At 39.6% G+C, this 21,476-nt stretch overlaps 1 protein-coding gene across 2 annotated transcripts in view; it reads right to left on the bottom strand.

Moving 5' to 3' along the window:
* Window positions 1-2,186: 2,186 nt before the first annotated feature.
* Window positions 2,187-21,476, bottom strand: part of fgf13a (fibroblast growth factor 13a) — a 74,867-nt gene continuing 55,577 nt past the window's right edge. For both annotated transcript variants that reach the window (XM_028416581.1, XM_028416582.1), the window contains 4 exons: window positions 20,027-20,137; window positions 15,665-15,768; window positions 7,171-7,369; window positions 2,187-4,177 (listed from right to left, as the gene is read on the bottom strand). In XM_028416581.1, coding sequence (XP_028272382.1) covers window positions 4,041-4,177; window positions 7,171-7,369; window positions 15,665-15,768; window positions 20,027-20,137 — 551 coding nt within the window. In that variant the 3' untranslated portion in view covers window positions 2,187-4,040. The remainder of the gene's footprint in view (window positions 4,178-7,170; window positions 7,370-15,664; window positions 15,769-20,026; window positions 20,138-21,476) is intronic.

Here is a 21,476-nt window from a genome sequence, read left to right as displayed (position 1 = left end):
GTGTACAAAATGCATGGATCATGGATCACTGCAGCTTGTTGTTATAATTAGAGTAATTTAATGCAGTGTCTACTTGATTGGCAAGTAGAAAATTGTTTTTTGCAGAACACACCTCAGTAACTGCAACAGTAATATACAGTTACAGATTTGCTAGAGAAAAGTCAAACAGTGCAGAACAAGTCTGTCAGAAGTAGGAAGAGAAACATTTGGAAGGTTCTGGATAGAAACCTGCCGAGAGATGTGTCTAAAGAGCCCAGAACAACTGCCAAGACACTAGTGAAAGCCAAGTCTGGAATTGAACTGTCAGAGAAGACGGTCACTAGAGTCCTGCACAGGAATAGACATTCATATCGTTTCTATGGATAAGGAATGCTGCTCTGAAAACAAAGCAACAGTGAAGGGGATGACAAAGACAGACAGAATGGGAGCCAGTCAGGCTGTGCTGGCAGTGATAAAGGGTAATGAGTTATAGCATTCACAGGTACACAGTGCTCACATATATCACAGCTTCATCAGCTCTGTCTGATTCGTGACAGAATATTTCAGCCTGATCTCACTCAAAATCTCAAATCCTTCTACTCTGTAGTGGCAGTGGCTGTGATTGTGCATGTAGCTGTGTGTGTGTGGACATACCAAGCATTTGAATTTGCTCTTTTTTGTGGGTTCCATGAAGACTCATTAGTGTTGCCAAGTGAAGGGCAGAGTAACTGATTGGTCAGCGACTGAGGGAAAGGGAGAATTATAGGGGGAGAGATACCACTGAGGAAAAGTGGCTTCTCTTCACATCACCATTTCTGAACAAGGCTAGCAGCCTCCGTTAATGAATTGGACTGTCCCATGCTAATGAATGGAGTCAGGAGATGGGCAAAAGGAAATGAAGGGAGTAGGGGGATGTCAAACCACATGAACAATGAAGTAGCTCATATCAGGGCCTATATTACAGAGGCTTATTAGTCCTCCTGTCTCTGCTGGCAATGGGCGTAATGAGGTAGTCTCCAAAGACCAGATTGATGCCTACTCTAACTCTCACACTCCAAGAACGAGGAGCAGGGTTCATCATGAAGTTTAACAATAGGTTGCAATGACACCATTTAAACTTTAAAGATTTTACTTTATTTTTTACTTACACTTACGTTTTACACTAGCATTTACACTGGACATCATCTGTCATTTTAAGTGCTTCTTCCCCAAGATAAAAGAGAGTGAGGACGAAGCCTGACCTTGTGATCAAAACTAACAGTGTCATGCTATCATTCAGATTATTATTTCCACCTTGTCCTACCAATGACGAATTCACCAGGTAATTACTCCTCTCTGCGCTCACTGAAGTGTTCTAATTTTACCCGTCAAAGTGGATTTTTTTCCTTCTTGCTCAGTTACGTAAAGACTTGACCTTGTACAGACCAGAATTCCCCTCAGTATGCTTGGACCTAAAGGCTTTTGGTGTGTGATCTTCAGCCTTAGCTCCAATGTGATGTGTTCTCTTGGAAGGACATTTTTGTGGTAAATTTGATTTGAAAGTGTTAAATTTAACTGCTAACGATGGACCAAAAGACACAGAATTTTAGGTGGAAAGGCTTTCTTTCAAAATCGGCCCGAGTGTTCTTGCAGGCTTCACCTTCATGTATGTTACATTAGACCATGGGTGGTGATTTACCATTAAAATAATAACAATTTTTATGAGTTTTAGAAGGCAGAGTTATTTATAGCAAACTATCTAAGTATTTATTTATTGATGAATGATCGAAATCAGTAACACCCACTGAAACCAATGACATGTTTACCTTTTTTTGAAAATGGCTTCAGTGAGGTTACACAGACAAGGCAGCACTTATTCAGACACAGGGAAAAGCTATAGCAAGTGGAACAATTTTCTAGGTATCAAGTCTTCTATCATGCTCCAAAACAGATATTGATTTATTATATAGAATGAGTGCTATAAGCCTGTACACCGGCTGCATCTGTGAAGCAATTATATCCCACCTCTATGGGACACATTGGAGTCCACAGATAGTAACGATGCAGGGAATAGAGTATGTCCAGGAGTTTGTCAAAGGTGAAGAATGCAGAATAGATGAATCCCAAACACCACCAATCATTGCAATCTAACCAACTAAAGCTCAATTCTAGTTTAGGATTTGGGTTGATGGTGCAGTGAATAAGGACAAAGAAGAAGGTCTGACACATTTTAAAAGTATATCTTAATATAAACATTTTATTCAGTGCATTTTTTGTGTATACAACAAATAATAAACAACTGGAAGTCATCAGACAGCCACAATGTCTGTCTGTATATGTTGTTTTTATCAGGTTTAGCCTGGTAGTTTGGAACACATGATCCAACATGGGTTAATACACATAGCCTACATCATGCAGCTCTAGACCAGAATTTCCCTGCTTTCTCCCATGCAACAGATAGGTTCACCTAATACAAACCACCTCCAGAGGAAACCAAGAAAACAAAGTCTCCCAGAAGCATGTACCAGAAAGAAGTTATGTAGCTGAAGGGAAGAGTACATAGCCCACAAAAAGGGTCCTTTTTGTACATATTTGTGTTTGTACATGCCCTGTGCAGGAAAGGGAAGATGTTCATTTTTGTAGGTTTTTGTCTTTTTTTTCACTTTTACAAATATGACGTGTCCTATAAAATGTTAAGCCACCTAAAAGTCCACAGTATTCTTTTTAAATATAGAAAATATTGTCACCACAATAAATTACTCAAACACATAACAAGCATCCTGGGAAGGGGCTTCACCATATTCCTATGGTGAACTGTGTCAGTCAATAGAAGTCGACAAAAAAGGATGGCTACAGAAAGGTGTGGGGGGTGGAGTATGACACAAGCACAGAGGAAGGAAACAGATCACGAGGACAAGAGCTAGAGACGCTGTGACACAGTGGTAACAGAAGGGAATGGGGACATAGACTAGTTGTTTCATACCTCGATCATCGAGCATATCGGCAAAAATCACAACAACATCAAGCACGCTGCCATCTCCAAAGTGTTTGAAATCACTTCCTTTGTCCATTGTTCTTTTCCCCCTCTCACCCCACAAAATCTTTTTCTTTCTTTTGTCAAAAATGTACAATGAAAAAAAAAAACTCCAGCTTGGCCTTTATACTGGCTTGGTTTTCAGCGGCTTAAAGGGACACTCTTTCGATCTGTCTTTGGTTTGCTGGAACCCTTTTCAGTAATTAACAAAAATACAAATACTGAACAATGGCAAGGGAAGAGAACAAGAGGGGACGAAAACAAAACCAGTTATCAAATAAAAAGCTCTCAGCTAATTCAGAAAATTAGCAAAAAACCAAGGTGCAGCTGTGACATCTCTGAAAAAAGAAAAAAAAACTGCAAGAGAGCCACACTGTCCCTTATATATCAGGTCAGTTGAACATAGGCTTCATTTTCCCATGCTAGAGAACTCAGTCTCTGAGCGTGTGCACTAGGACGCAGGAGAGCTACCATCTGGCTGGCCACAGTCCCAGTAGCACTAGGCTGTGCCACACCAGGGAGTTTATAGGCTTTGTATTCACAGAAGCATGGATGAGACAGAGATCAGGGCTTGAGTACTGCAGCCTTGTAGACCAGCACCATTACTGGCTGCCCTGAACACCTGCATGTCTACCTTCCTGTCTCTGTCTTACAGAAGCTTGAGTGCTTGGTGTCTGCATGACTTAAGAGAACGTACTGTCCACAGAAAATTAAGAACAAAATAAGATAAAGATGAGCGGTATCATCACCGAAAGATAGTGATCAAGATAATAAATAAATCTCAAGCCCAAAACAGAAAAAATAATAATAACAATTTAAGTCCAGAATGAGATATGTTTTAGGTTTCTTACTAATAATCCTGTTTGATGATGTTTGATGTTGCCAAACTGCTTTTTTTAATCATTATTTATGGTGTCTGGGTGTTTATGCAAGGATTGTTGTCGTAGCTAGTCCTGTACCACTGATCGGAGAAGTCTGCTTGGATTCACGCTCTGCTAGAGGTAAGGTTTTCGTGGTTCACCCCCCAGGCCTGGGTTTGGCTACCGGGCTACGTTGATTCATTCTGGCTCACGGCTTTGCCTCCATTGAGGACAGCTGAGGCACTCCGACTCTTGGTAGGTGTGCCGCTGCCAGAGCGGGAGAACTCCGTCAACTCGTGAAGGGATGGCTCTCTGTACATTGCCACTGTGGAAACACAAGATAGTTGCACATTAGACATTTTGACATTTTTATGAACTGAACAAAACAACTGACAATGTGCTAAAAACATATGACTCAGCTTTAATAAAGCCCTGGTTCAGTATTACCTTTCCTTGCCTTGATTTAAACTAATCGAAGTTTCCCTAAATATTTTTTTTGTTGTTTTAGTTAAACAAAATTGTTCGAAATCTGTGCAATCTGTGTTTTTTTTTCAACTTTGCTGCTGTCACAGATTGCTAATAGTTAAACCACAAACTGCTGAATCAGCAGATCACAGTAAACATGCTTGGTGCTGAAGTAAAAAAAAAAACCTATATTTACAGCATGCCATTATAAATTCTGGAGTAGCTAGTGCTTTAGCTTTGCTGTGTGTGCAGCATTGGCCCAATTTGCATCTCAGCAGCAACCTTTTCAGAAGAAATATCAGTAATCTGAGGTTCATAGTCTTTGGTTTCAGGATGTTGTCAACATCCTTCTGCCTAGAATGCGATTTGATGTTCATTCCTGGGGGACTCTGCGGCTGAAACAGCAAACTCGGTCCCTCAGACACTTCACTCAGCCCAGCGTTTTTCCTTACAGCAGCAGTCCAGAGAATATCCCTGTGTACACACATCAATCATGGGCAGGATTTTGCTGAGAGGCTGCTAATGATCAATTCTTGAAAAAGTCTTGCTAGTGACAGTATTGTATGATTTCTAATGGTAGGTGACTGACCTCAGGGTGATAGTATCACATCAAAACCACATTTTTAAACGTTCCATCTTGGTTTTTTATGCTTTTTTTTCCACACAAAGCTTCTGTGATAGACGCCACTTGACAGACACTCTCCAGATAAAGGCAGCTCTTTCTATTTAAGAGGATTTTCCTGTTTGCCTTTGAATGACACGAGCAGAAGTTGCTTCATCTAGAGGAAGACAGAATGAGAGTCTGTGGGCTGAGCCTCACAGACTGGAACCAGAGGAGTAGAGAGTAATGCCTGGAGGAGATCCTACCACCAATGCAGAGACAGCTTCTTAACCTGTTAACAGCACTGCTGCTGAAAGTGTATGCGCTGCTGGAACAAATTCTCTTTTCTTTCTCTTTCTTTCCACACCACCAACTACATATAACATTTAAAGTATGTCCAATATTTAGAAAATACTGTGTCAATGTTGCTGGAATTTAGTAAATTATGGGGCATTTAATAAATGTAACCTGTTCTGATACCCTTTACCCTTGTTGGGATTGTTACTATAGACTTCAACTGTATATTATTTTTACACAAAAGACAGCTGAGTGCTGTGATTTACACTGTTCGTTAGAATTACTGTCCTGCCCAGCCTACACCCATCCTCATTATTTCTTTCTTCTCTTTCTCAGTATTTCTCTCTCAGCATAAAGCAAGGCAATTGTTCCCTAGCTATTGCTCTTAAGTGTGTTTGAGACCCCCTAGGAGGCCAGTTAAATGAAAGTGAAAAGCCATTATAGTGATCTCAGAGGGCAGGTATGGATTCTTAATAAGGTGGAGGAGCTCCAGCAAAGACACAAGCAGGGGCAACATCACTTTGGCAAATAGAAGACATCAAAAATGTAAACTGGAATATTCAATTCTTGGGCTTACTGAATGAAAGCTCCGACATTTGGGATGACTGATAACATTCAACATTAACAAAGCCTTATATGGGATTATTGTATTATTATTACTATTATTTTTAGTGCAGTTGTTCATGTTGCTAGTTTTTCCTGTTTGAAAAAATACTGTAATTAAAAGTGTGTGTTTGGGATTGAGTGAACACTTTGATTTTATTTTTATAAATTTGGCATTTTTATTGGCTAAGGATAGAAAACATTTAGCCAAAATTTGACAACTGGTTCCAAATGACAAAGTGTTTATTGGATGAGTGGTGATCAAGAAAAGCAAAGACGTGTCATGTTTTTATTGGCTTTTATGTCTTGTACTGGACTACATCAGGTTCAAAGCTGTGTCTAATATTTTGGATACAAATCCAAACTGTACTTAACAATAGAAAAAAGCTGCCATCTTCTCTGCTTTGTTGGAGTCATTTGCACTGTAAGCTTTTTATTATTTCTTTCTGAGACAAAAACAATATCCAGTGAATGCTCTTCCTTTGTCCCACTGAAAGGAAACAGACTCTGGCTGTGTCTTCTCTCTGCTGACAGGTAAATCTGTATGTTAGAGATGAAAGGACTGCGGCCTTTTCAATGGAGAGAACAGAAAGCGTTCTCCCGCTCTCCTCCCTGCTTCCTCTGTTCTCCTCTGCCATTCTGCCACACATATAGTTTGGATGGGTGGGGCTCTCCTGTGACTGTTACTGTCACAAAAATACAATCCTTGAAGCTATTATTTAAAGCATTTAAACATATTGTTCCTGCTGCTTATGACTGCAGACAGTAGCTCAGCCTCATTCTGCTCTGTCTGCGGTGAGGTGTGACCAGCTACAGACAGCTATTGAATAAATGGCAGAAACATGAAAGCAGTTCATTTAGTCCTGAGCAAAAGAATGTCCACGTGGACCTGAAGAAGCATAAAGAAATGGGGGGATTTAATCAGAGAAAAACTAATAGTTTCCAGGTCACCAGCAACCACTTTACCAGCTGGTACACGCCTGAACAGTCAAGAAAAGTTTCTCAATAGAGTAAAGCAACTTTATCCTTGGTGCTGCGAGATGGACCACCACACACACACCTTTTTTAGTTTCATATTATAGTTATGAATGTCTCCTTTTTCTCTTTTTTTCATTTTTTACAAAGCTGATTTATTTCTGTCACTTTCCATCTGAACAACATAAAAATACGTCGAATGGCTGCACTGAATATGAGCATGCAACTCCCGTTTTCTAATATCATGTCTACCCATCTCCATGATGCTATGATGTGAGTGTAGCCTGTGTGAGTGTAGCCATTCAGAAAAGACGTGAACAAAAGCATAACGTTAATATTTACCAGCAGATTTTGAAAGAGAATTTGGGCAGGTTTACCTTTTAGAGGTTTGGGAAGGAAGTGGGCTGCTGGCTTGTTCTTCTTGACGTGGTTCCCCTTCATGATTTCTCCTTCCTTGTTCAGACCGAGGTACCAGCCCCTGCCCGACTGCTGCTGCCGGTATATCATGGAGGAGTATGTCACATAATAGTTCTCGAACACCGACTCCTTGAATTTGCACTCTGGTGTAAAGTGTTCCTGGGGGCGGAGGGAGAACAAGCATATACAGTGTGTAGTAGTTGTTGGGCAGTAGTTTACAAGGTCTCAAGAGTCTTTGACATCCTGTTATGAACAGAGGCAGCTGAAATCCCATTGTTTATTACTTAAGACTGCAACTTAAAAATGATACACTGTGCTGCACACAATCAGACACAAGCCGATGATTTGAACTTTTATTACTGATAATCTTCTAAATCTGTTCCCTCCTTTTAGCAAAGAATGATGAAGCACTTCATAGCACAAATAACAGTGATATGACGGATACAGTGGAGCATGAATAAAACATACAGGATGAACAGCACATTCTCATTTGGTCCCAGCTGTTAATTATGTATGAGGAGTCATTATCTTTGAGTTTTGTCCGTTGTGTTTAAGATTTCGTTGAATTAATAGGATCTGACCTTAAGTAATAACAGTTTGAACTACAATACAATGATTCAAAGGCTTTAAATGGATTATACAGTATGCTGCTGTCTGTGTGTAGTTGTGTCTTCTTGTGTTACACAGTTACTTCCATTTATTCTTCACTAATGTACCTGTTGTGGAAAGACTCCTTCGAGACATGCAAAATATGTCTTCCGGACTGTGCAAGAGGTTATTCATTCTTTCTGTTAGCTTTAGAATACAGTGCTTCTGGGATATGAGCAGTAATGCTACAGCAGGGCGTCTGAGCTTTTATTTCCCCTGAGGCTTACTGAGGCTTTTTTTTGCATGTGTGTATGTGTGGGTGTGTTTGTCTAATGCATGGAGGTGCATGGGCAGCGAGGCTACAGAAAAGTCTAATCAGGTAGAAGACTGTTCCCCCTGAGAGGGAGATTGAGGCACGGTGCAGGAGACGGCAAATGAGGCAACTAGTGGAGCTAGCGAGCAGTTCTTATTTGTAATGCTTCTTTTTGGGTCACTTTCTAATACTCTTTACCCTGGAAAATTGGTGACTATGCAGAGTGTAATACTCACTAAAAAAGCAATTGAATCCTTTCCCATATTAATAACTTCACTCTTCAACGTACAATTTGCCAGTATATGAGTGTGCCTTTCTGGTGCCAGACATTTATAATAGCTCCTGTTTTTTAAACAGCACCATCCTTCATGTGCGGCAATAACAGGACTTCAAAAGACTTAATCGGGTTAATGTCTGGTGGTGATTATGTGCTCTGCTCATCTTTTATTGAAGCCCTTTTAGACAATGCAGCTACAGTAAAACACACAGCAGCTGATGTAAACACTCTGCCCTGTGCCTTTTGTCATACCCTACCTCAGAGCCCGCTGGAGACTCAAAACATACACCTATAGTACCCACACTCATTTATCATCGTTTCTCACTGGCCTCTGCAGACCACCACACAGACAGAAGCCTCTGATGGAAACACTGCTGATGTAAATGGAAGGCTTGTAGCACATGCCGCCTAAATAGTGTGCATCCTGTTGGCTCAGCCCCTTATTCTCAGATAAGCTGGCATCAAAAGAGTACGAAAAACCCATTTGAATAAATGTTAAGCCCATGAGGAGGGTTGGAGGATCAGCTGGGAGCTCACAGTGTTAAGGTTCAATTGCTTCTGATTTCAGACAAGATCAAGACTTGTCAAATAAAATGCCAAAGACACTTTATTCTCTATGCCTACATGCCTATACTGATATCCCATCCCTGTCTCCCAGGCGTGTCAGTCAAATAGCAGTAATTGCAAGGGCCAAGACAATAACAACAGCTTCCCAGATCTCAAAGCCAAGCTGGAACCTGGAGGTGGTGACAGTCTTTATGTATTGCATTTAATAATTGAAGCACTGTGCAAAATGCATAAAGTTCAAATAAAGCTAACATTTTCATTCACACCACAAAGCAGGTCAATTTTTGTCTGCATGTCTTACCATCTAACATTATTACTCTCACGACCGTTCCCATAAAATGTGAATTGCATACCTACATGTTCAAGGCATCTTATTGTCCATTTAGTATATTATTATCAAATTTTAAATGTAAGTCATATTTGTGACTACTTGCCATCTCCACTTTCATCATCTTCAAGTCAGACATTTAACCTCACCAATATAAGGGATGTTCCAGCTTCTAAGGACATCAGTCAGCGCAGAGGAGACGTAGCCTTTGTGAGTGTAAACAGGAAGCTGTTATTTATCTTTTACTCCTTTAATGAAGCTCATGACCAGTCCTGACTGTTTTCTGCTTTTGCATGTGAAGATCTTGAGGAGGATGTAGTTTTTCAGTTGTAAAAGATTTACACACTCATGTGAGGATGTACGCATCTTCAAAATATACAGACCCTCTCAGTTCAATAGGAGACCACAGATCGCCATTTAGGTTCAATGCGTTCTATTAGTTTGTGACCTTTAAATGATGGTGTTACTGAAAGAAGGTCAGTTGAGTTTCAAAGAGCCACTGTGATTTGTGACTTCATTAGTGGTAAGCTTGAATTCCACTGCTATTATGGTTATTGTACATATAACACAAAACATAAGCAGGAACAAGAAGTGTTTATTCTTTCTAGATTTTTTACTAGATTATTGAAGGTATCTTAGCTTTTCAGTTTCTTCCTTTTTTATTTAATGACACTATTCTTTTGTCATCCATTGCCTCTTTAATCCCTCTCACATATTTTTTTTTAAATTCTTGACTGTTCACCTCGCTCAGTGTCTTCGTTCTGTCTTGCTATATGACTCTGTTGTTCAGCCTGATTAGAGACAGCAGTCTTCGAAATCCTGGGCAGCATCCATCTCAGCTATGCAAGAGTTTTAATTGGAAGCAAGACAACATGCTGCTCTCGAGCCAGAAGTTCTGTTCTACCTCTAATAATGAGCTTATGTGGATTTGGCTGGGCGCTCTTATCCTGGAGAAGAATAAGAGTCTATTGATAAACAGACATACACAGATAGATACAGGCGCAGTTGGAGCCAAGATGGAGGAGGAGAGGCTGCTGGCCGTTTCTGCTGTGTTGGAGTAGGTCTCAGGACAACAGGCTTGCCCAGATTGATGCGAGGAGGGGCCAAAATGGCAGGGGATCCCCATTTCTGTTCTAACAGGGCTGTGATAGACAGTAACATTCAGATTCTTTTGAATGGGCTCCAGTAGCATCTTCTTCAGTCAATATTATATCTATTGTTCACTAAAACTAATCTTCCAGTGGAAAAAAAAAACCCAAACAAACCTCACATCACTTTAATCACGACTCCAGTGCCAGATGGAGCTAGGGGAAATCACTTTAGAAATAAGAAGCAGGACACTATCTGCATAGAAATAATATTTGTCTTGCCATCTTCCTCCCACCAAAGTCTCTATGGTGGTTTGGCTAAATGGACTTTTAATGATCCCATTACACTATGTGGGCTTTTCCTTTACCGGTAAATATGCAATGATGAAGTCTTTGTTGAAATAATGCAAACTCACATAAAAATTGTCCTGACAAGCATTTTTTGATAAAAGATAATTACATAATTGTTAGTGTACATAATGCTTTAAGGGGGCTGTGCCAAATTTAAACACTAGATGAAAGGGCTCTGTTGTATTTAACCTCTTAGGATCTGCCTGCCTGGTAAACAGAGAGAAAGCAAGAGAGAGCAGGAAGAATTCAGAGCTTTAGTTTCTTCTATTTATTTTTTAGACCACCTTCACTTTTCTACCTAATACAGTGCCAATGGCGATTTTGTTTTTTTCAGAAACATTCCTGTCCTGCAGGTTTGATGGGGATTTAAATGTTTTTCCTCCAGCAGACAAATTTTCACTCAGCCTCTTTAGAGAGATGACTGCAAGGATCATTACATGTGTTTCCTGCAACATTAACACCTTCACTGTCACTGTCTCACAGTCTAATATTGCTTGTTCTTGCATACAGAAATATCTTGTACACAAATTCGTCTAAATTTGTGTTTTATCTGTCGGGCAAAGGGCAAGCAGAGGCAGAAGATGATCTCATGTTTTACAATAGGGGGATTTCCTGCCTGATGTTATGGCGGTATCACCTGAGCTCTTTATGATCTAATAGCGGTCTATAGGAAGAAGACATTAAAGGCAGATGAAGTGAAATCACTATGCTGTAGGGTATTTCTTCAGTGCTGACTGTAAAGCACATGCATGCACAGACACACACACACTGCCCATCTGTGAAGCATTCAATGCTCACACACATGCAATTACACAACTCAACTGTAGAAAGGGTAACTGCAAATTGAATATTTCATTAGCAAGACAGCCATGTCAAGAAAACGCTATCAATTATAATGCACTCTCAAACAGCGTTCTGTTGGCTGCATGGGAGTAATTACAGCCTAGTAATGTTTTCCTGATCCAATCAGCAGGACAAGAAATACTAGCATAATGGATTTGATCTCCTCTGTAAAGATATTGGCCAGATTTTTCACAAGAGAAGCCAAATCAATGCTGCACACAGACATGCGTATTCAGCTGACATCAAAACTAAAATGACACCAATTATGTCAATGCAATCAGAGTTGAGCGCTGGTCGAGCTTATTTTGCAGACACATCAGTGCCTGTTTGATAAATGAGTGCTTTGGCTGGGCAGTGAAGACAAATCTGGCTTTTAAGTGCCCTCTTCTTTTCAACAGATGCGAGGCAAATTTACAATTTAAACTAAATCTCGGCTGTAAAGTTGAAATGCACACATAGCGTTCAGATGTTTGGGAGTAAATTGGAGACTTATAAGCTAGTGGAAAAACACCCTTCCAAATACCAAACGCAAATAGGCACACCCACTGTGTCTACACATTCAATCCCGAAACACACACACACATAAACACACAACACAAAGTAGTTAATGACACAGCTCAGTGGAGTGAAACCTTACAGCAGTGGTTATTTACCAAAGGCATTGTGATTGCTAAATAGCTGAAAACGCTTGATGGGTGTGATCCAAGTACGCATATAACAAGGGCGCACTACAAACCCATAACGTACATCCACAAAGAGCCAGCTTTTAGCCTGTGATTTTATTTATGTTTATCTAATAACAGTGTTAAATCAGGGGGGATGTATGCTTTTGACCACAATATAGTCTTATTTTATGGTTAGAGCAACATATTTTATGTGAAAGCAATAAAATTGATTGATCTTTCTTTTCATTCGGGCATTTAGCTCAATTAAAATTACTTATGGATAACGAGAAGGTGAAGGTGATATATTTACTGCAGAAACCCTTTTGTAGTATGCACAACTGTCATCACTGCCGACATTGTCAGTAAACCTCACTGTTAGGTTGATAAATACTGTGTCTCCCCCCCAAGAGCACTGAACTCTCTCATTTTACAAGCTCTCTCTCACACACACACACACACACACAGAGCAGTCTAGACGAGACTCTACTGGAGCCTCAGTGACTCACACTAATTCAGATATGACCCACCAGGAAATTAATAACGCCTCTTCAAATGCACCTCATGAGATAAGTGTACACCACTGGGCTCAGCATCTAAAAACATGCCAATTTGAAAACTGTAATTCGATTATTATCTTTATTGTGCAAGTATATTGGTATTCTGTGTTTGCAGATTGTTTTAGATTATTCTATCAGGATTTTTTTTTTTTAATTTTCTTCAATAAAGGACACGTGTAGTTCTGATGTAAAAATGATCTTCACTACTTTTGTAAAAACAAAAAAAGGTGACAAGAAAAATGTAGAATATTAAAGTGAAATACATATTAATTGGTTCTTCCTCTCCCACACATTGACGCTGATGGATGAATATATTTTCACTGGTGCATTCTGCCTCACCCACACATGTGCACTCGTTTTTTTTTTCATGCCATATTTCTCACACTCATAACATTTCCTCATGTTTTCTTTTCTTAAACGTACAGAATGCACTGTTCATGCTCATTAGATGTGTAAGTGAGACAACTCCATCTGTGCACAAATTAAGGCTGCAGGAAATGTGTATCAAATTCAACATGCATGCACATTTATAATTTAATGCCCATTAGAATTTGTGTCAAAATATAAATTGAATATACATCATATGAATCCTAGATCACAGTATCACACACATTCACTTCCCATTCCACTAAAACTCCTGTATGCACTTCACACACACAGATGTAGAACAGTGGGAGACACCTAGCAGCAGCAGCAGCGCTCTGTTCCCTCCCTACAGTACGTCATCTGTTGTCTCTCCTCTGTTATTGGGATTCTTACCCCCCCATGCTGACCTGCTATTGGCTGATTTAACATGTTGCTTAAAGGCAGCACTTTCTCACAGCAGCAATCCAAGTAAGACAGGCGTTAATAGGCAGCCAGCTCCACATTGAATTCAATTCCCTCTCTCATTTAGCAGAAATAGAATTCTCTACCACCCATCCCCCACCTGCATTCATCCAATTTAACACACCATTTTATTCCACAGGAGGAATGGAATTTAAACGGCACGGATGTGTACTGTGCACTCGCAATATCACTTCTACCCCAGCTTTTCCATAATTCAACATATTTTATTACATAGGTAAAAGGCAAAATTCAAATCAATGATCGTAAACAGACTCTGGCTTCTGGTTTCATATTCTGATTCTTTGTTTTTTTAAATCCTCATCTTATGTTTTTTTGTTGTCGTTTGTTTTTATTGAGAAATTACTGATAAATTGATAAAATCGTAATTAGGCATGCATTTAATTCACACTGTAGCCTGTTTCAAGAAAGCTAAAATTAAATAAATAAAACCTAAAAATGCAGAAATCGAACAAAAGCAAAAAACAAAAGCAGTGAGCTGCATTTTGGCGTCTGTGTGCCCCGTAGTGTGTATAGAAGCTCATTAAAAATTTAATGGGCCCATATTAAAGGCAAAAAAACAGAACTTGAACTTGAGGTACACCACAAGACAGCGCCTGTTCTCAATGTACACTGATAATCTAGCAGGGAGGAGGCCGCACCAAATATTATCAAAAAATACTAAAAAAAAACCTAAATAAGGAAGTTTTAAGCTACATTTTTTTACTTAATTCTTTGGCAGTGAAAGAGAGTTGAGAAAGAGGAAAGTATCTCTCTCTCTCTCCTCTTGAGCCTTTGTCAGAAGGATCCATCATTACTAAATTAAATTAAATCTTACAACTTGCTTCTTATGCTTAATTACTGACAGACATCAAACTCGTATAATTAAAATCACTCCCTGGGAGCTGTGGACTGAAGGGGAGCCATGTTAAATAAGTGCGTAAATGTGTGTGTGGGAAGGGTCTGAAGGAGTGTGTTTTATTTCAATTATTCCTGTATATTCCCCTCAGGCATGTTTCGCTGGTGTTGTCAAACAGTTGCTACTGCTCATTAGAATGTAATCACAGACGGACCATGCAGCATTCGCAAAGGGCTGCAGTGATTACAGTGTCACTCTTTTGCTCCTACAAATGTTACACTGTTGTTTGACATAACTGTAACCAGAAATTGGGATTATTTGTTGATCAGAAGGGAACACTTATAACACAATGCATATCTATACAATTTAGGTTTAAGCAAAAGTTTTCGGTTTTGTTTTTTTAAGGCCAGTTTTATTTTCAATGCTTATGTTTAAAATCATTTTTCAGGCTCCATATAATTCATCATAATTAAGACTTGTATAGTGTGTAGTGAATAAAGTGAAGGAAGAAAAACAGAAGCTAGAAGACTGCCTTTCTTCCTTGATGGCATTACTGTCTGAGTCTATAATAGATAATTTGTCAGAGGCAGCTGCAGAGTAAAAAGTCAGAAGATCATTAGGTTTTGTTTGCTGTCTGAGCTTCTTCCTATCAGCCAGTTTGTGACAATCAGGAGACCTTTACCACACTAAACAATCTTTCCTAATTTGACTAGAAAGACATTCTGTCAGCAGTGAATGTGTGTGTCTGCACAGCCTCTGAATGTGTGTGTCTGCACAGCCTCTGGGTGCACATTCAAGCCTGTCAATCTCCTCAGTGACGCCTGCCACACATTACGAACTTGGCATTTGGGAAAAAGACGAACAGGGACATTGTTCGGTCTGCGACTGAATTATTCATAGCCTTGCACGTTTAATCAAAGATGAAGAGGCAGCTGCCATGATCGGATATGTCACTGCTGAGCTCGCTTACACAGTCCTTGAACTTTTTATTGACATGGAATCATATCAGAAAATGATGTTGTTCTTTCATCAGGCTTAGGAGGATGTTATGTCTGAGTGGGCATGGTGAGAGTGAGTTACTCATTTCCACAAATACTTTAAGCTAAGTCTATTTCTTTTTCTGTTCTTATCCAGGATGCCAACCAACACTCGCACACACACATACGCATACATATATAAAATGAGACACTTACTGATGTGTACAGGTAGCCCTCGCTGTTCATAGCCAGATACAGTTTGGTCTGCACCCCTTGGATGGCCACCACTCGCAGGCCCACTGGAATAAGGTTGAACATGGCTGGAAAAGATGGTAGAAGAAAAAATACATTAAAAAATACATTAAAAAATACACTTTTATCTGTTTTACACTTTTTACAAATAAATAAATGATTGAGTTAAAATCGTCATCATCTTATAATGGACAGTTGCCAAAGAAACATGACTAAAAACAGATTATTCACAATGAACTGCAATTATAGGCAGTAAATGTAGTTATGATTTACATAACAAACAAACTTTAACAAAAGTAAATGTTAATCTGACAGTAATACTGCTGCTGTGTCAGTTGTTTCTCTTTAGTGTAACGGAAGGTTTTCATGATATTGTTACTTTTGTAATGGTCAACATTTAGTTAATGGAGTAAGAAATAAAATGACATATTTGTTGATGTAGTCATGCTAACACACACTCATAGAGCTGTCTGACAAGCAGACTGAACTTTCTTTGGCTGAGAGAGCCGGTGGGAGACCAGCTGGTCAGTGAGGTACATCTCTACTTAATTAATTAGTGTGTGTGAATCCACTTACCTAAAAGAGAAAAACACATAAATGTTCATCTTAGAGTCTAAAAACAAGCATCCAACATATTGTACTGTACAGTACCAGGTATCATCAATACGTGCTATAGATGCTTTCGAACCACATGAACTTTGTATGTTAAATGGACACTGCACCAGCAACCTGCCTTTTCATTAGGTCTGTGGACAACACCTTAATAATAGAAGCAAAAAACAAGAAAAAATTCACTTACAGTTTAAGTTTAAGTCAATATGTACTATCATGTATCAAAGCATGTCCTCAGACTTTTTCCTCTTAAATATGAAGATTGTATTTTGTCTCATTTTTGGGACGTCTGCAGATGTGGGATAAGAAATTCACATTTATTATGAGTTAAGCTATGAGTCAGAGTTCATCTTCAGGATAGCTTCTCTTAGTAGATCCCTATCTGCAGATTCCTTTGAGACAAGTGCACTACAGAGGCTTTTTGATGGGCCATTTCATTTCATTTCATTTCATGCCCTTATCGCTTCAACACTGCTAACTGCCTTCTCTCCTGGCTTTCATAGTAAACAACAGCCAGATTTACTTCATTCATAGAGTAATGTGTCCTCTCCTCCTTCAGTTTGTCTTTATCTCTTTCTCAGAACATACTCTGTTCTTTTGTCACGTCGTCAATGATATGTTTGAAACAACATATACTGTACCACAATAGTTAATGATGGAGACTTGTATAATCAGATACTTTGTTTATTTCTCCTCAGACTTACTTCTGCATTCTAGGTATGAGAGGAATATGAGTGACAGTGGTAACTAACCTCTGCTCACACTGAAATCGCACCACCTCTCAAACACAACTTAGTGACTGTTACACAATATTGCAGCTATCAAAAGAATTCTCCTCAGGGAAAGTCATGCCACTCTCTTGAAGCATGCAGGATGACAGATTGGTGTATCTTTGCTGGGAGAGTATCTTATGTGATGCTGCCAGTAATTCAAACAGATAGGACCTACTATTTAAAACCTCCATGCCTGATATGTTGTATAGTGCTCTTGTGCGTTAATTGAGCTGACTAACTTGTATTTGTTGGCTGCCAAATAGAAGATCTGAGGAATAGTTGAGAGCAGGTTATCTCTACAACTAAAGATAAAACCAAGCTGACTTTTTTCCAAGTTTTGAAAACCATTCTTCATACTGCAGTGTGGAGGCGCAGCAAATTCTTGCCAGAAATTCAGCTTACAGGTTAAAGATGGCACATTCGGCAAACTTTCTTTTCTTTATTGCACAGATTAATCCGCCCTATGTAGAGCTGTAGGGATGAAAATCTCTCTTCATCACTCTGGCAGACCAACAGGATTTGCAGATTACCAGCAAGCATAATTTAAACACATCTGGATGGGTTCTTTTTTTCTTTTACGTGAGGTATTTTAGATTGGATGATTTGAACTCTCCCTCTCTCTGAAATGTTTTGCTACACGAGCAGTTCTTGTCTTTATAATTGCATCCTCTGCCTGTGTGTCGCTTAGCTGAGTTTTCTCCCTTGATACTCCCACCACGATGTGCACGTACACATCTGCACTCCACTTCATTTCAGAAGGATTACCAGCCGGTGGACTGATGGAGATTTTCAAGAGGGGGAAACTCAATTACTTCCTGGCTCCTAGAAACACCTGAGCACACTGAAGAGGATGACAGGGCTGCCGCCCACTCATAGACCTTTACTGGTGCACACAGACACATGGAATAAAATGGGCGAGGAGGCCTGAGGGACAGTTTTCACAAATGTCTCAGTTCCACCTACTAACCGCTGAGCAGTCATGACCAATTCAACGTGACAATAAACCTAATGGTTCCCAACAATACCTACTAACATTTTACAGTCACCTATTTTGTTACTCACTCTGAGAGCAGCAATTAGAGCAGCTGCAATATGACAACATGACAAAGTATTGGAGCTTAAAAGTAAGATGTTGTGACAGCAGTACAAGGCTTCTGTGGTTCGAATATTGTTGATCTGCAGTGGCTCTTTGGTTGAAGAAACTGGGAAAAAATACAAGCTGACGAGCTAAATAATGTAAGAGTCATATTTAGCTGCTGCAAAAAAAACATTAAATGTGCTTTGGTTGCATATTATCTGATGTGTATCATATATCAGACTTTCCAAAGATAATGGACTGCATTATGATCTTGGAGGAGTGCCTTTGAAGAAAAGGATGTAGTATTGGCTCATAGTTCAGTTTGTGTGTGTTTTTCCTCAGTCGTGATGCAATTTAAGAAGACAGTAACTAGTATTGTATCAGATAGGACAGACACTGCAATTTCTTTATCGTCTTTATAAGCCAGCCTGTCAACTTAGCAAGCACAGATCAGCTCCTTGCTTATGTGTTTATGTGTGTATGTGTGCACACATTTGAGAAGGTCCTCTCCCACCATCACAAGACACCAGTAGCTCCAAGAGGACTGCGCTCTCCGTCACCATGGAGACAAGCGCACCCAGCGCCTAACAACGCTATTTTTGGAGCAGTGCAAAGAGCTTCACTCTTTCTCCTTTTCCTATTCCTATTCCTATTCGGCAGCACTTAATATTTTCCTCAAAAAAAAAAAAAAAGGTATTATTTCGGTGCCAGTGCAGGCCAGTTGTTCTGTAAGTCAACAGAGGATAGAGTGAGTCTGTGCAGACATGATGGTTGAAGTGGTTGGTATAATGTGTGCAAGTGTTAACTTTTTAAATCATTTTTAGTACACACAAAAGTGTTGTTCTCCTTTGACAACATCCCAGTTGCACAGAGCTCCTATTTGTACATCAGAGACACACCCACTGTGCTGAGGGACTACATGGATACAGAGGTGCTAATTCAGGGCCTTTGTAAGTGTTTACATCCACTTAGTGATAGGATTACACACTAAGTATTACATCAGTGTCCTTATTGTTTTGTACTGGCGACAAAGAGAATTTCACAGGTCACAGGTCACTAATCACTGTACTGTTCTAATCTTTAAAGGCATGTAGTGTTTTTTGTGCTGTCTAATTATAAGGCGGTCCATTTCTGCTGCATTGTTCTGCAGACAAGTGGCAGTGCTGTTACTCCTCCATTGATCCCCTTTTTTTAATCTGTTGAAAACAAAAAGCTGGTGGGTGTTGTATAGCAATGATAGGGATGCATCAACAAATAGTATCAGACAAAATTGGTTCTCAACACGGAGGCAGTGTGTAGTAAAAAGCCTGACATGAGCTGTGTGCAGTTTGGTACAACATGACATAGACTCCATAGAATCCATATATATATATAAAGACTCATACGTTTTCTGACACTATTAATTGAGTACGTGTTGGCACATTAATGCAATTTAATAAGATGACAGTTGTTATGAATAAGAAAATAATCCAAAAGGACCATCCTGTAAACATGTTCATTTCTGTTGTAAAGGTGGGAATTTAACATGGAGGTCTATGGGCATTGACACATTAGTTGTTGCTTAGTTTTTCAGCCCCAATGGTTGTTGCTTTGGGAAAATGTATTTTTGTCAGAATTATGAAACATCTAGCCAAAGAATAATTACAAAGTTTACACTTTTTATAGAGTTAAAAGAGTCTGGCTTTTAAATGCAGCTTAATATGGAAATGTAAATCTAAGCAGTGAAATACAGAAAATCTCACTTAAACCAGGAACATTAGTTTGAGGTTTGAATTGACATAAAGATGACACTCAGTTGGATGTGTGTAGTACATGGGAGTAGCATTAACAAGCACAACTATAAGCTCGAGGAGTGAAACTTACTGTAACCATTGTCCTCCTCCTTTGTTCCGTCAATGGTTCCATCTGCCTGCAGCTGCAGATGGAATCCTTGTCGACTGTACAGCTTCGTCACAATCCCCTTCAGCTGGGGCTCTGTGGAAGCAACACAGACAGGAAGACAAAAGAATGAAACCACAGGCTGCAAGAGGATGTCATTTGTAGGCTCTAATGGGACGTTTCGAAAAGCCTGGAATTTAGTGCTTGCCATCAATTTAAAAGTTACTCAAGCCACACAAAAAAATCAATTATAGTCAAAGGCTGAGTGCAGCAGAGGTGAGACAGAAAGGACCAATTATTATTACAGCTGATTGTCTGCCAGCCATGCAAACACAACCGGAAATCACCACTAAAAATTTTGTAAATTTGCTTCTTTAGAGCTGATGTTGTTTAAGAGAATATAATGTCAGAATCTAATTACCAGTAGTCGAGCTCTAGGTTCACACATTCAAAATGGCTTGACCATTCAGTCATGGTGGAATGGAAATATATCAATGGCACAATGGAAAGAACTACTGTTCTATTATTGCCACCATGTCAATGATCGATGACAACCGACAACTGTTTACATCCTCTCTCAACAGGATGAGAGGTGACTTAAAAAGACAGTCCCTGTGGCTGGACAGCTGGACAGAGATGTAAGCACTGATTTGTGGGGTCATGTGACAGCTCAGTGGTCCAAAAGGGCTGGAGGGATTTCTTGGATGTCACATTTATTCAATACAAACTAAAGTGAAATCTTACAAGAATAAGATGTGAGTTAAATTTAAAATCGAAACAACATTGGACCTAAAGTTCAGCCTAAAGACTGTAGTTGTTGACCTGGGATAAAATGTAATATGAAGAATTTGAAAGCTGCTGTGTGCAGCAAAAGAGAAGCTTCAGATAACAGACAATAGCTTTAGTGCTGGTTAGGACTGTGTGTTGCATCAGTGTGATAAGTGCTCTGAGTTCTCTGGTTACTGTCCCTAGTGGAGTGTCCTTTACTGTGGTTAACCACACCTTCCATCTATCCTTTCATCTCATTTACCTTTCACTGCAGACATCACTAGCCTTCTGCACAGAAAGTTTATCCAGTCTGCACACCAGGGATTTTATAATGACTGTGCTGTACGTTTGTTTAAAGTCGTGACAAAAGAACTGGAACCTGAAGCCTTCGGATATAGTGCTGCACATATAGTATGTACTGTACACACATGACTCAGGATCACATATCAAACAGCCTACAGCACACAAAAATGGTGTGTTTCCTTATGATGCCACTTCCTTTGTGTCTAGTATGTGTAAGTCACACCCAGACAACACCTTCTTTTTGTCTCCGCAGGATAGGAAAGGAAACTGGAAGTGAGAGGGGTGCAAAAACTAAAAGACAGTGGTGTTATATAAACATGCACCTTACTCTCCAGGAGCATCGTGTGTGTGTGTGTGTGTGTGT

This window comes from Parambassis ranga, chromosome 10 (assembly GCF_900634625.1).
Source record: "Parambassis ranga chromosome 10, fParRan2.1, whole genome shotgun sequence".
Lineage (NCBI taxonomy): Eukaryota > Metazoa > Chordata > Actinopteri > Ambassidae > Parambassis > Parambassis ranga.
The sequence above is the reverse complement of the archived record's forward strand: the minus strand, read 5'-3'. Positions and strand labels throughout refer to the sequence as shown.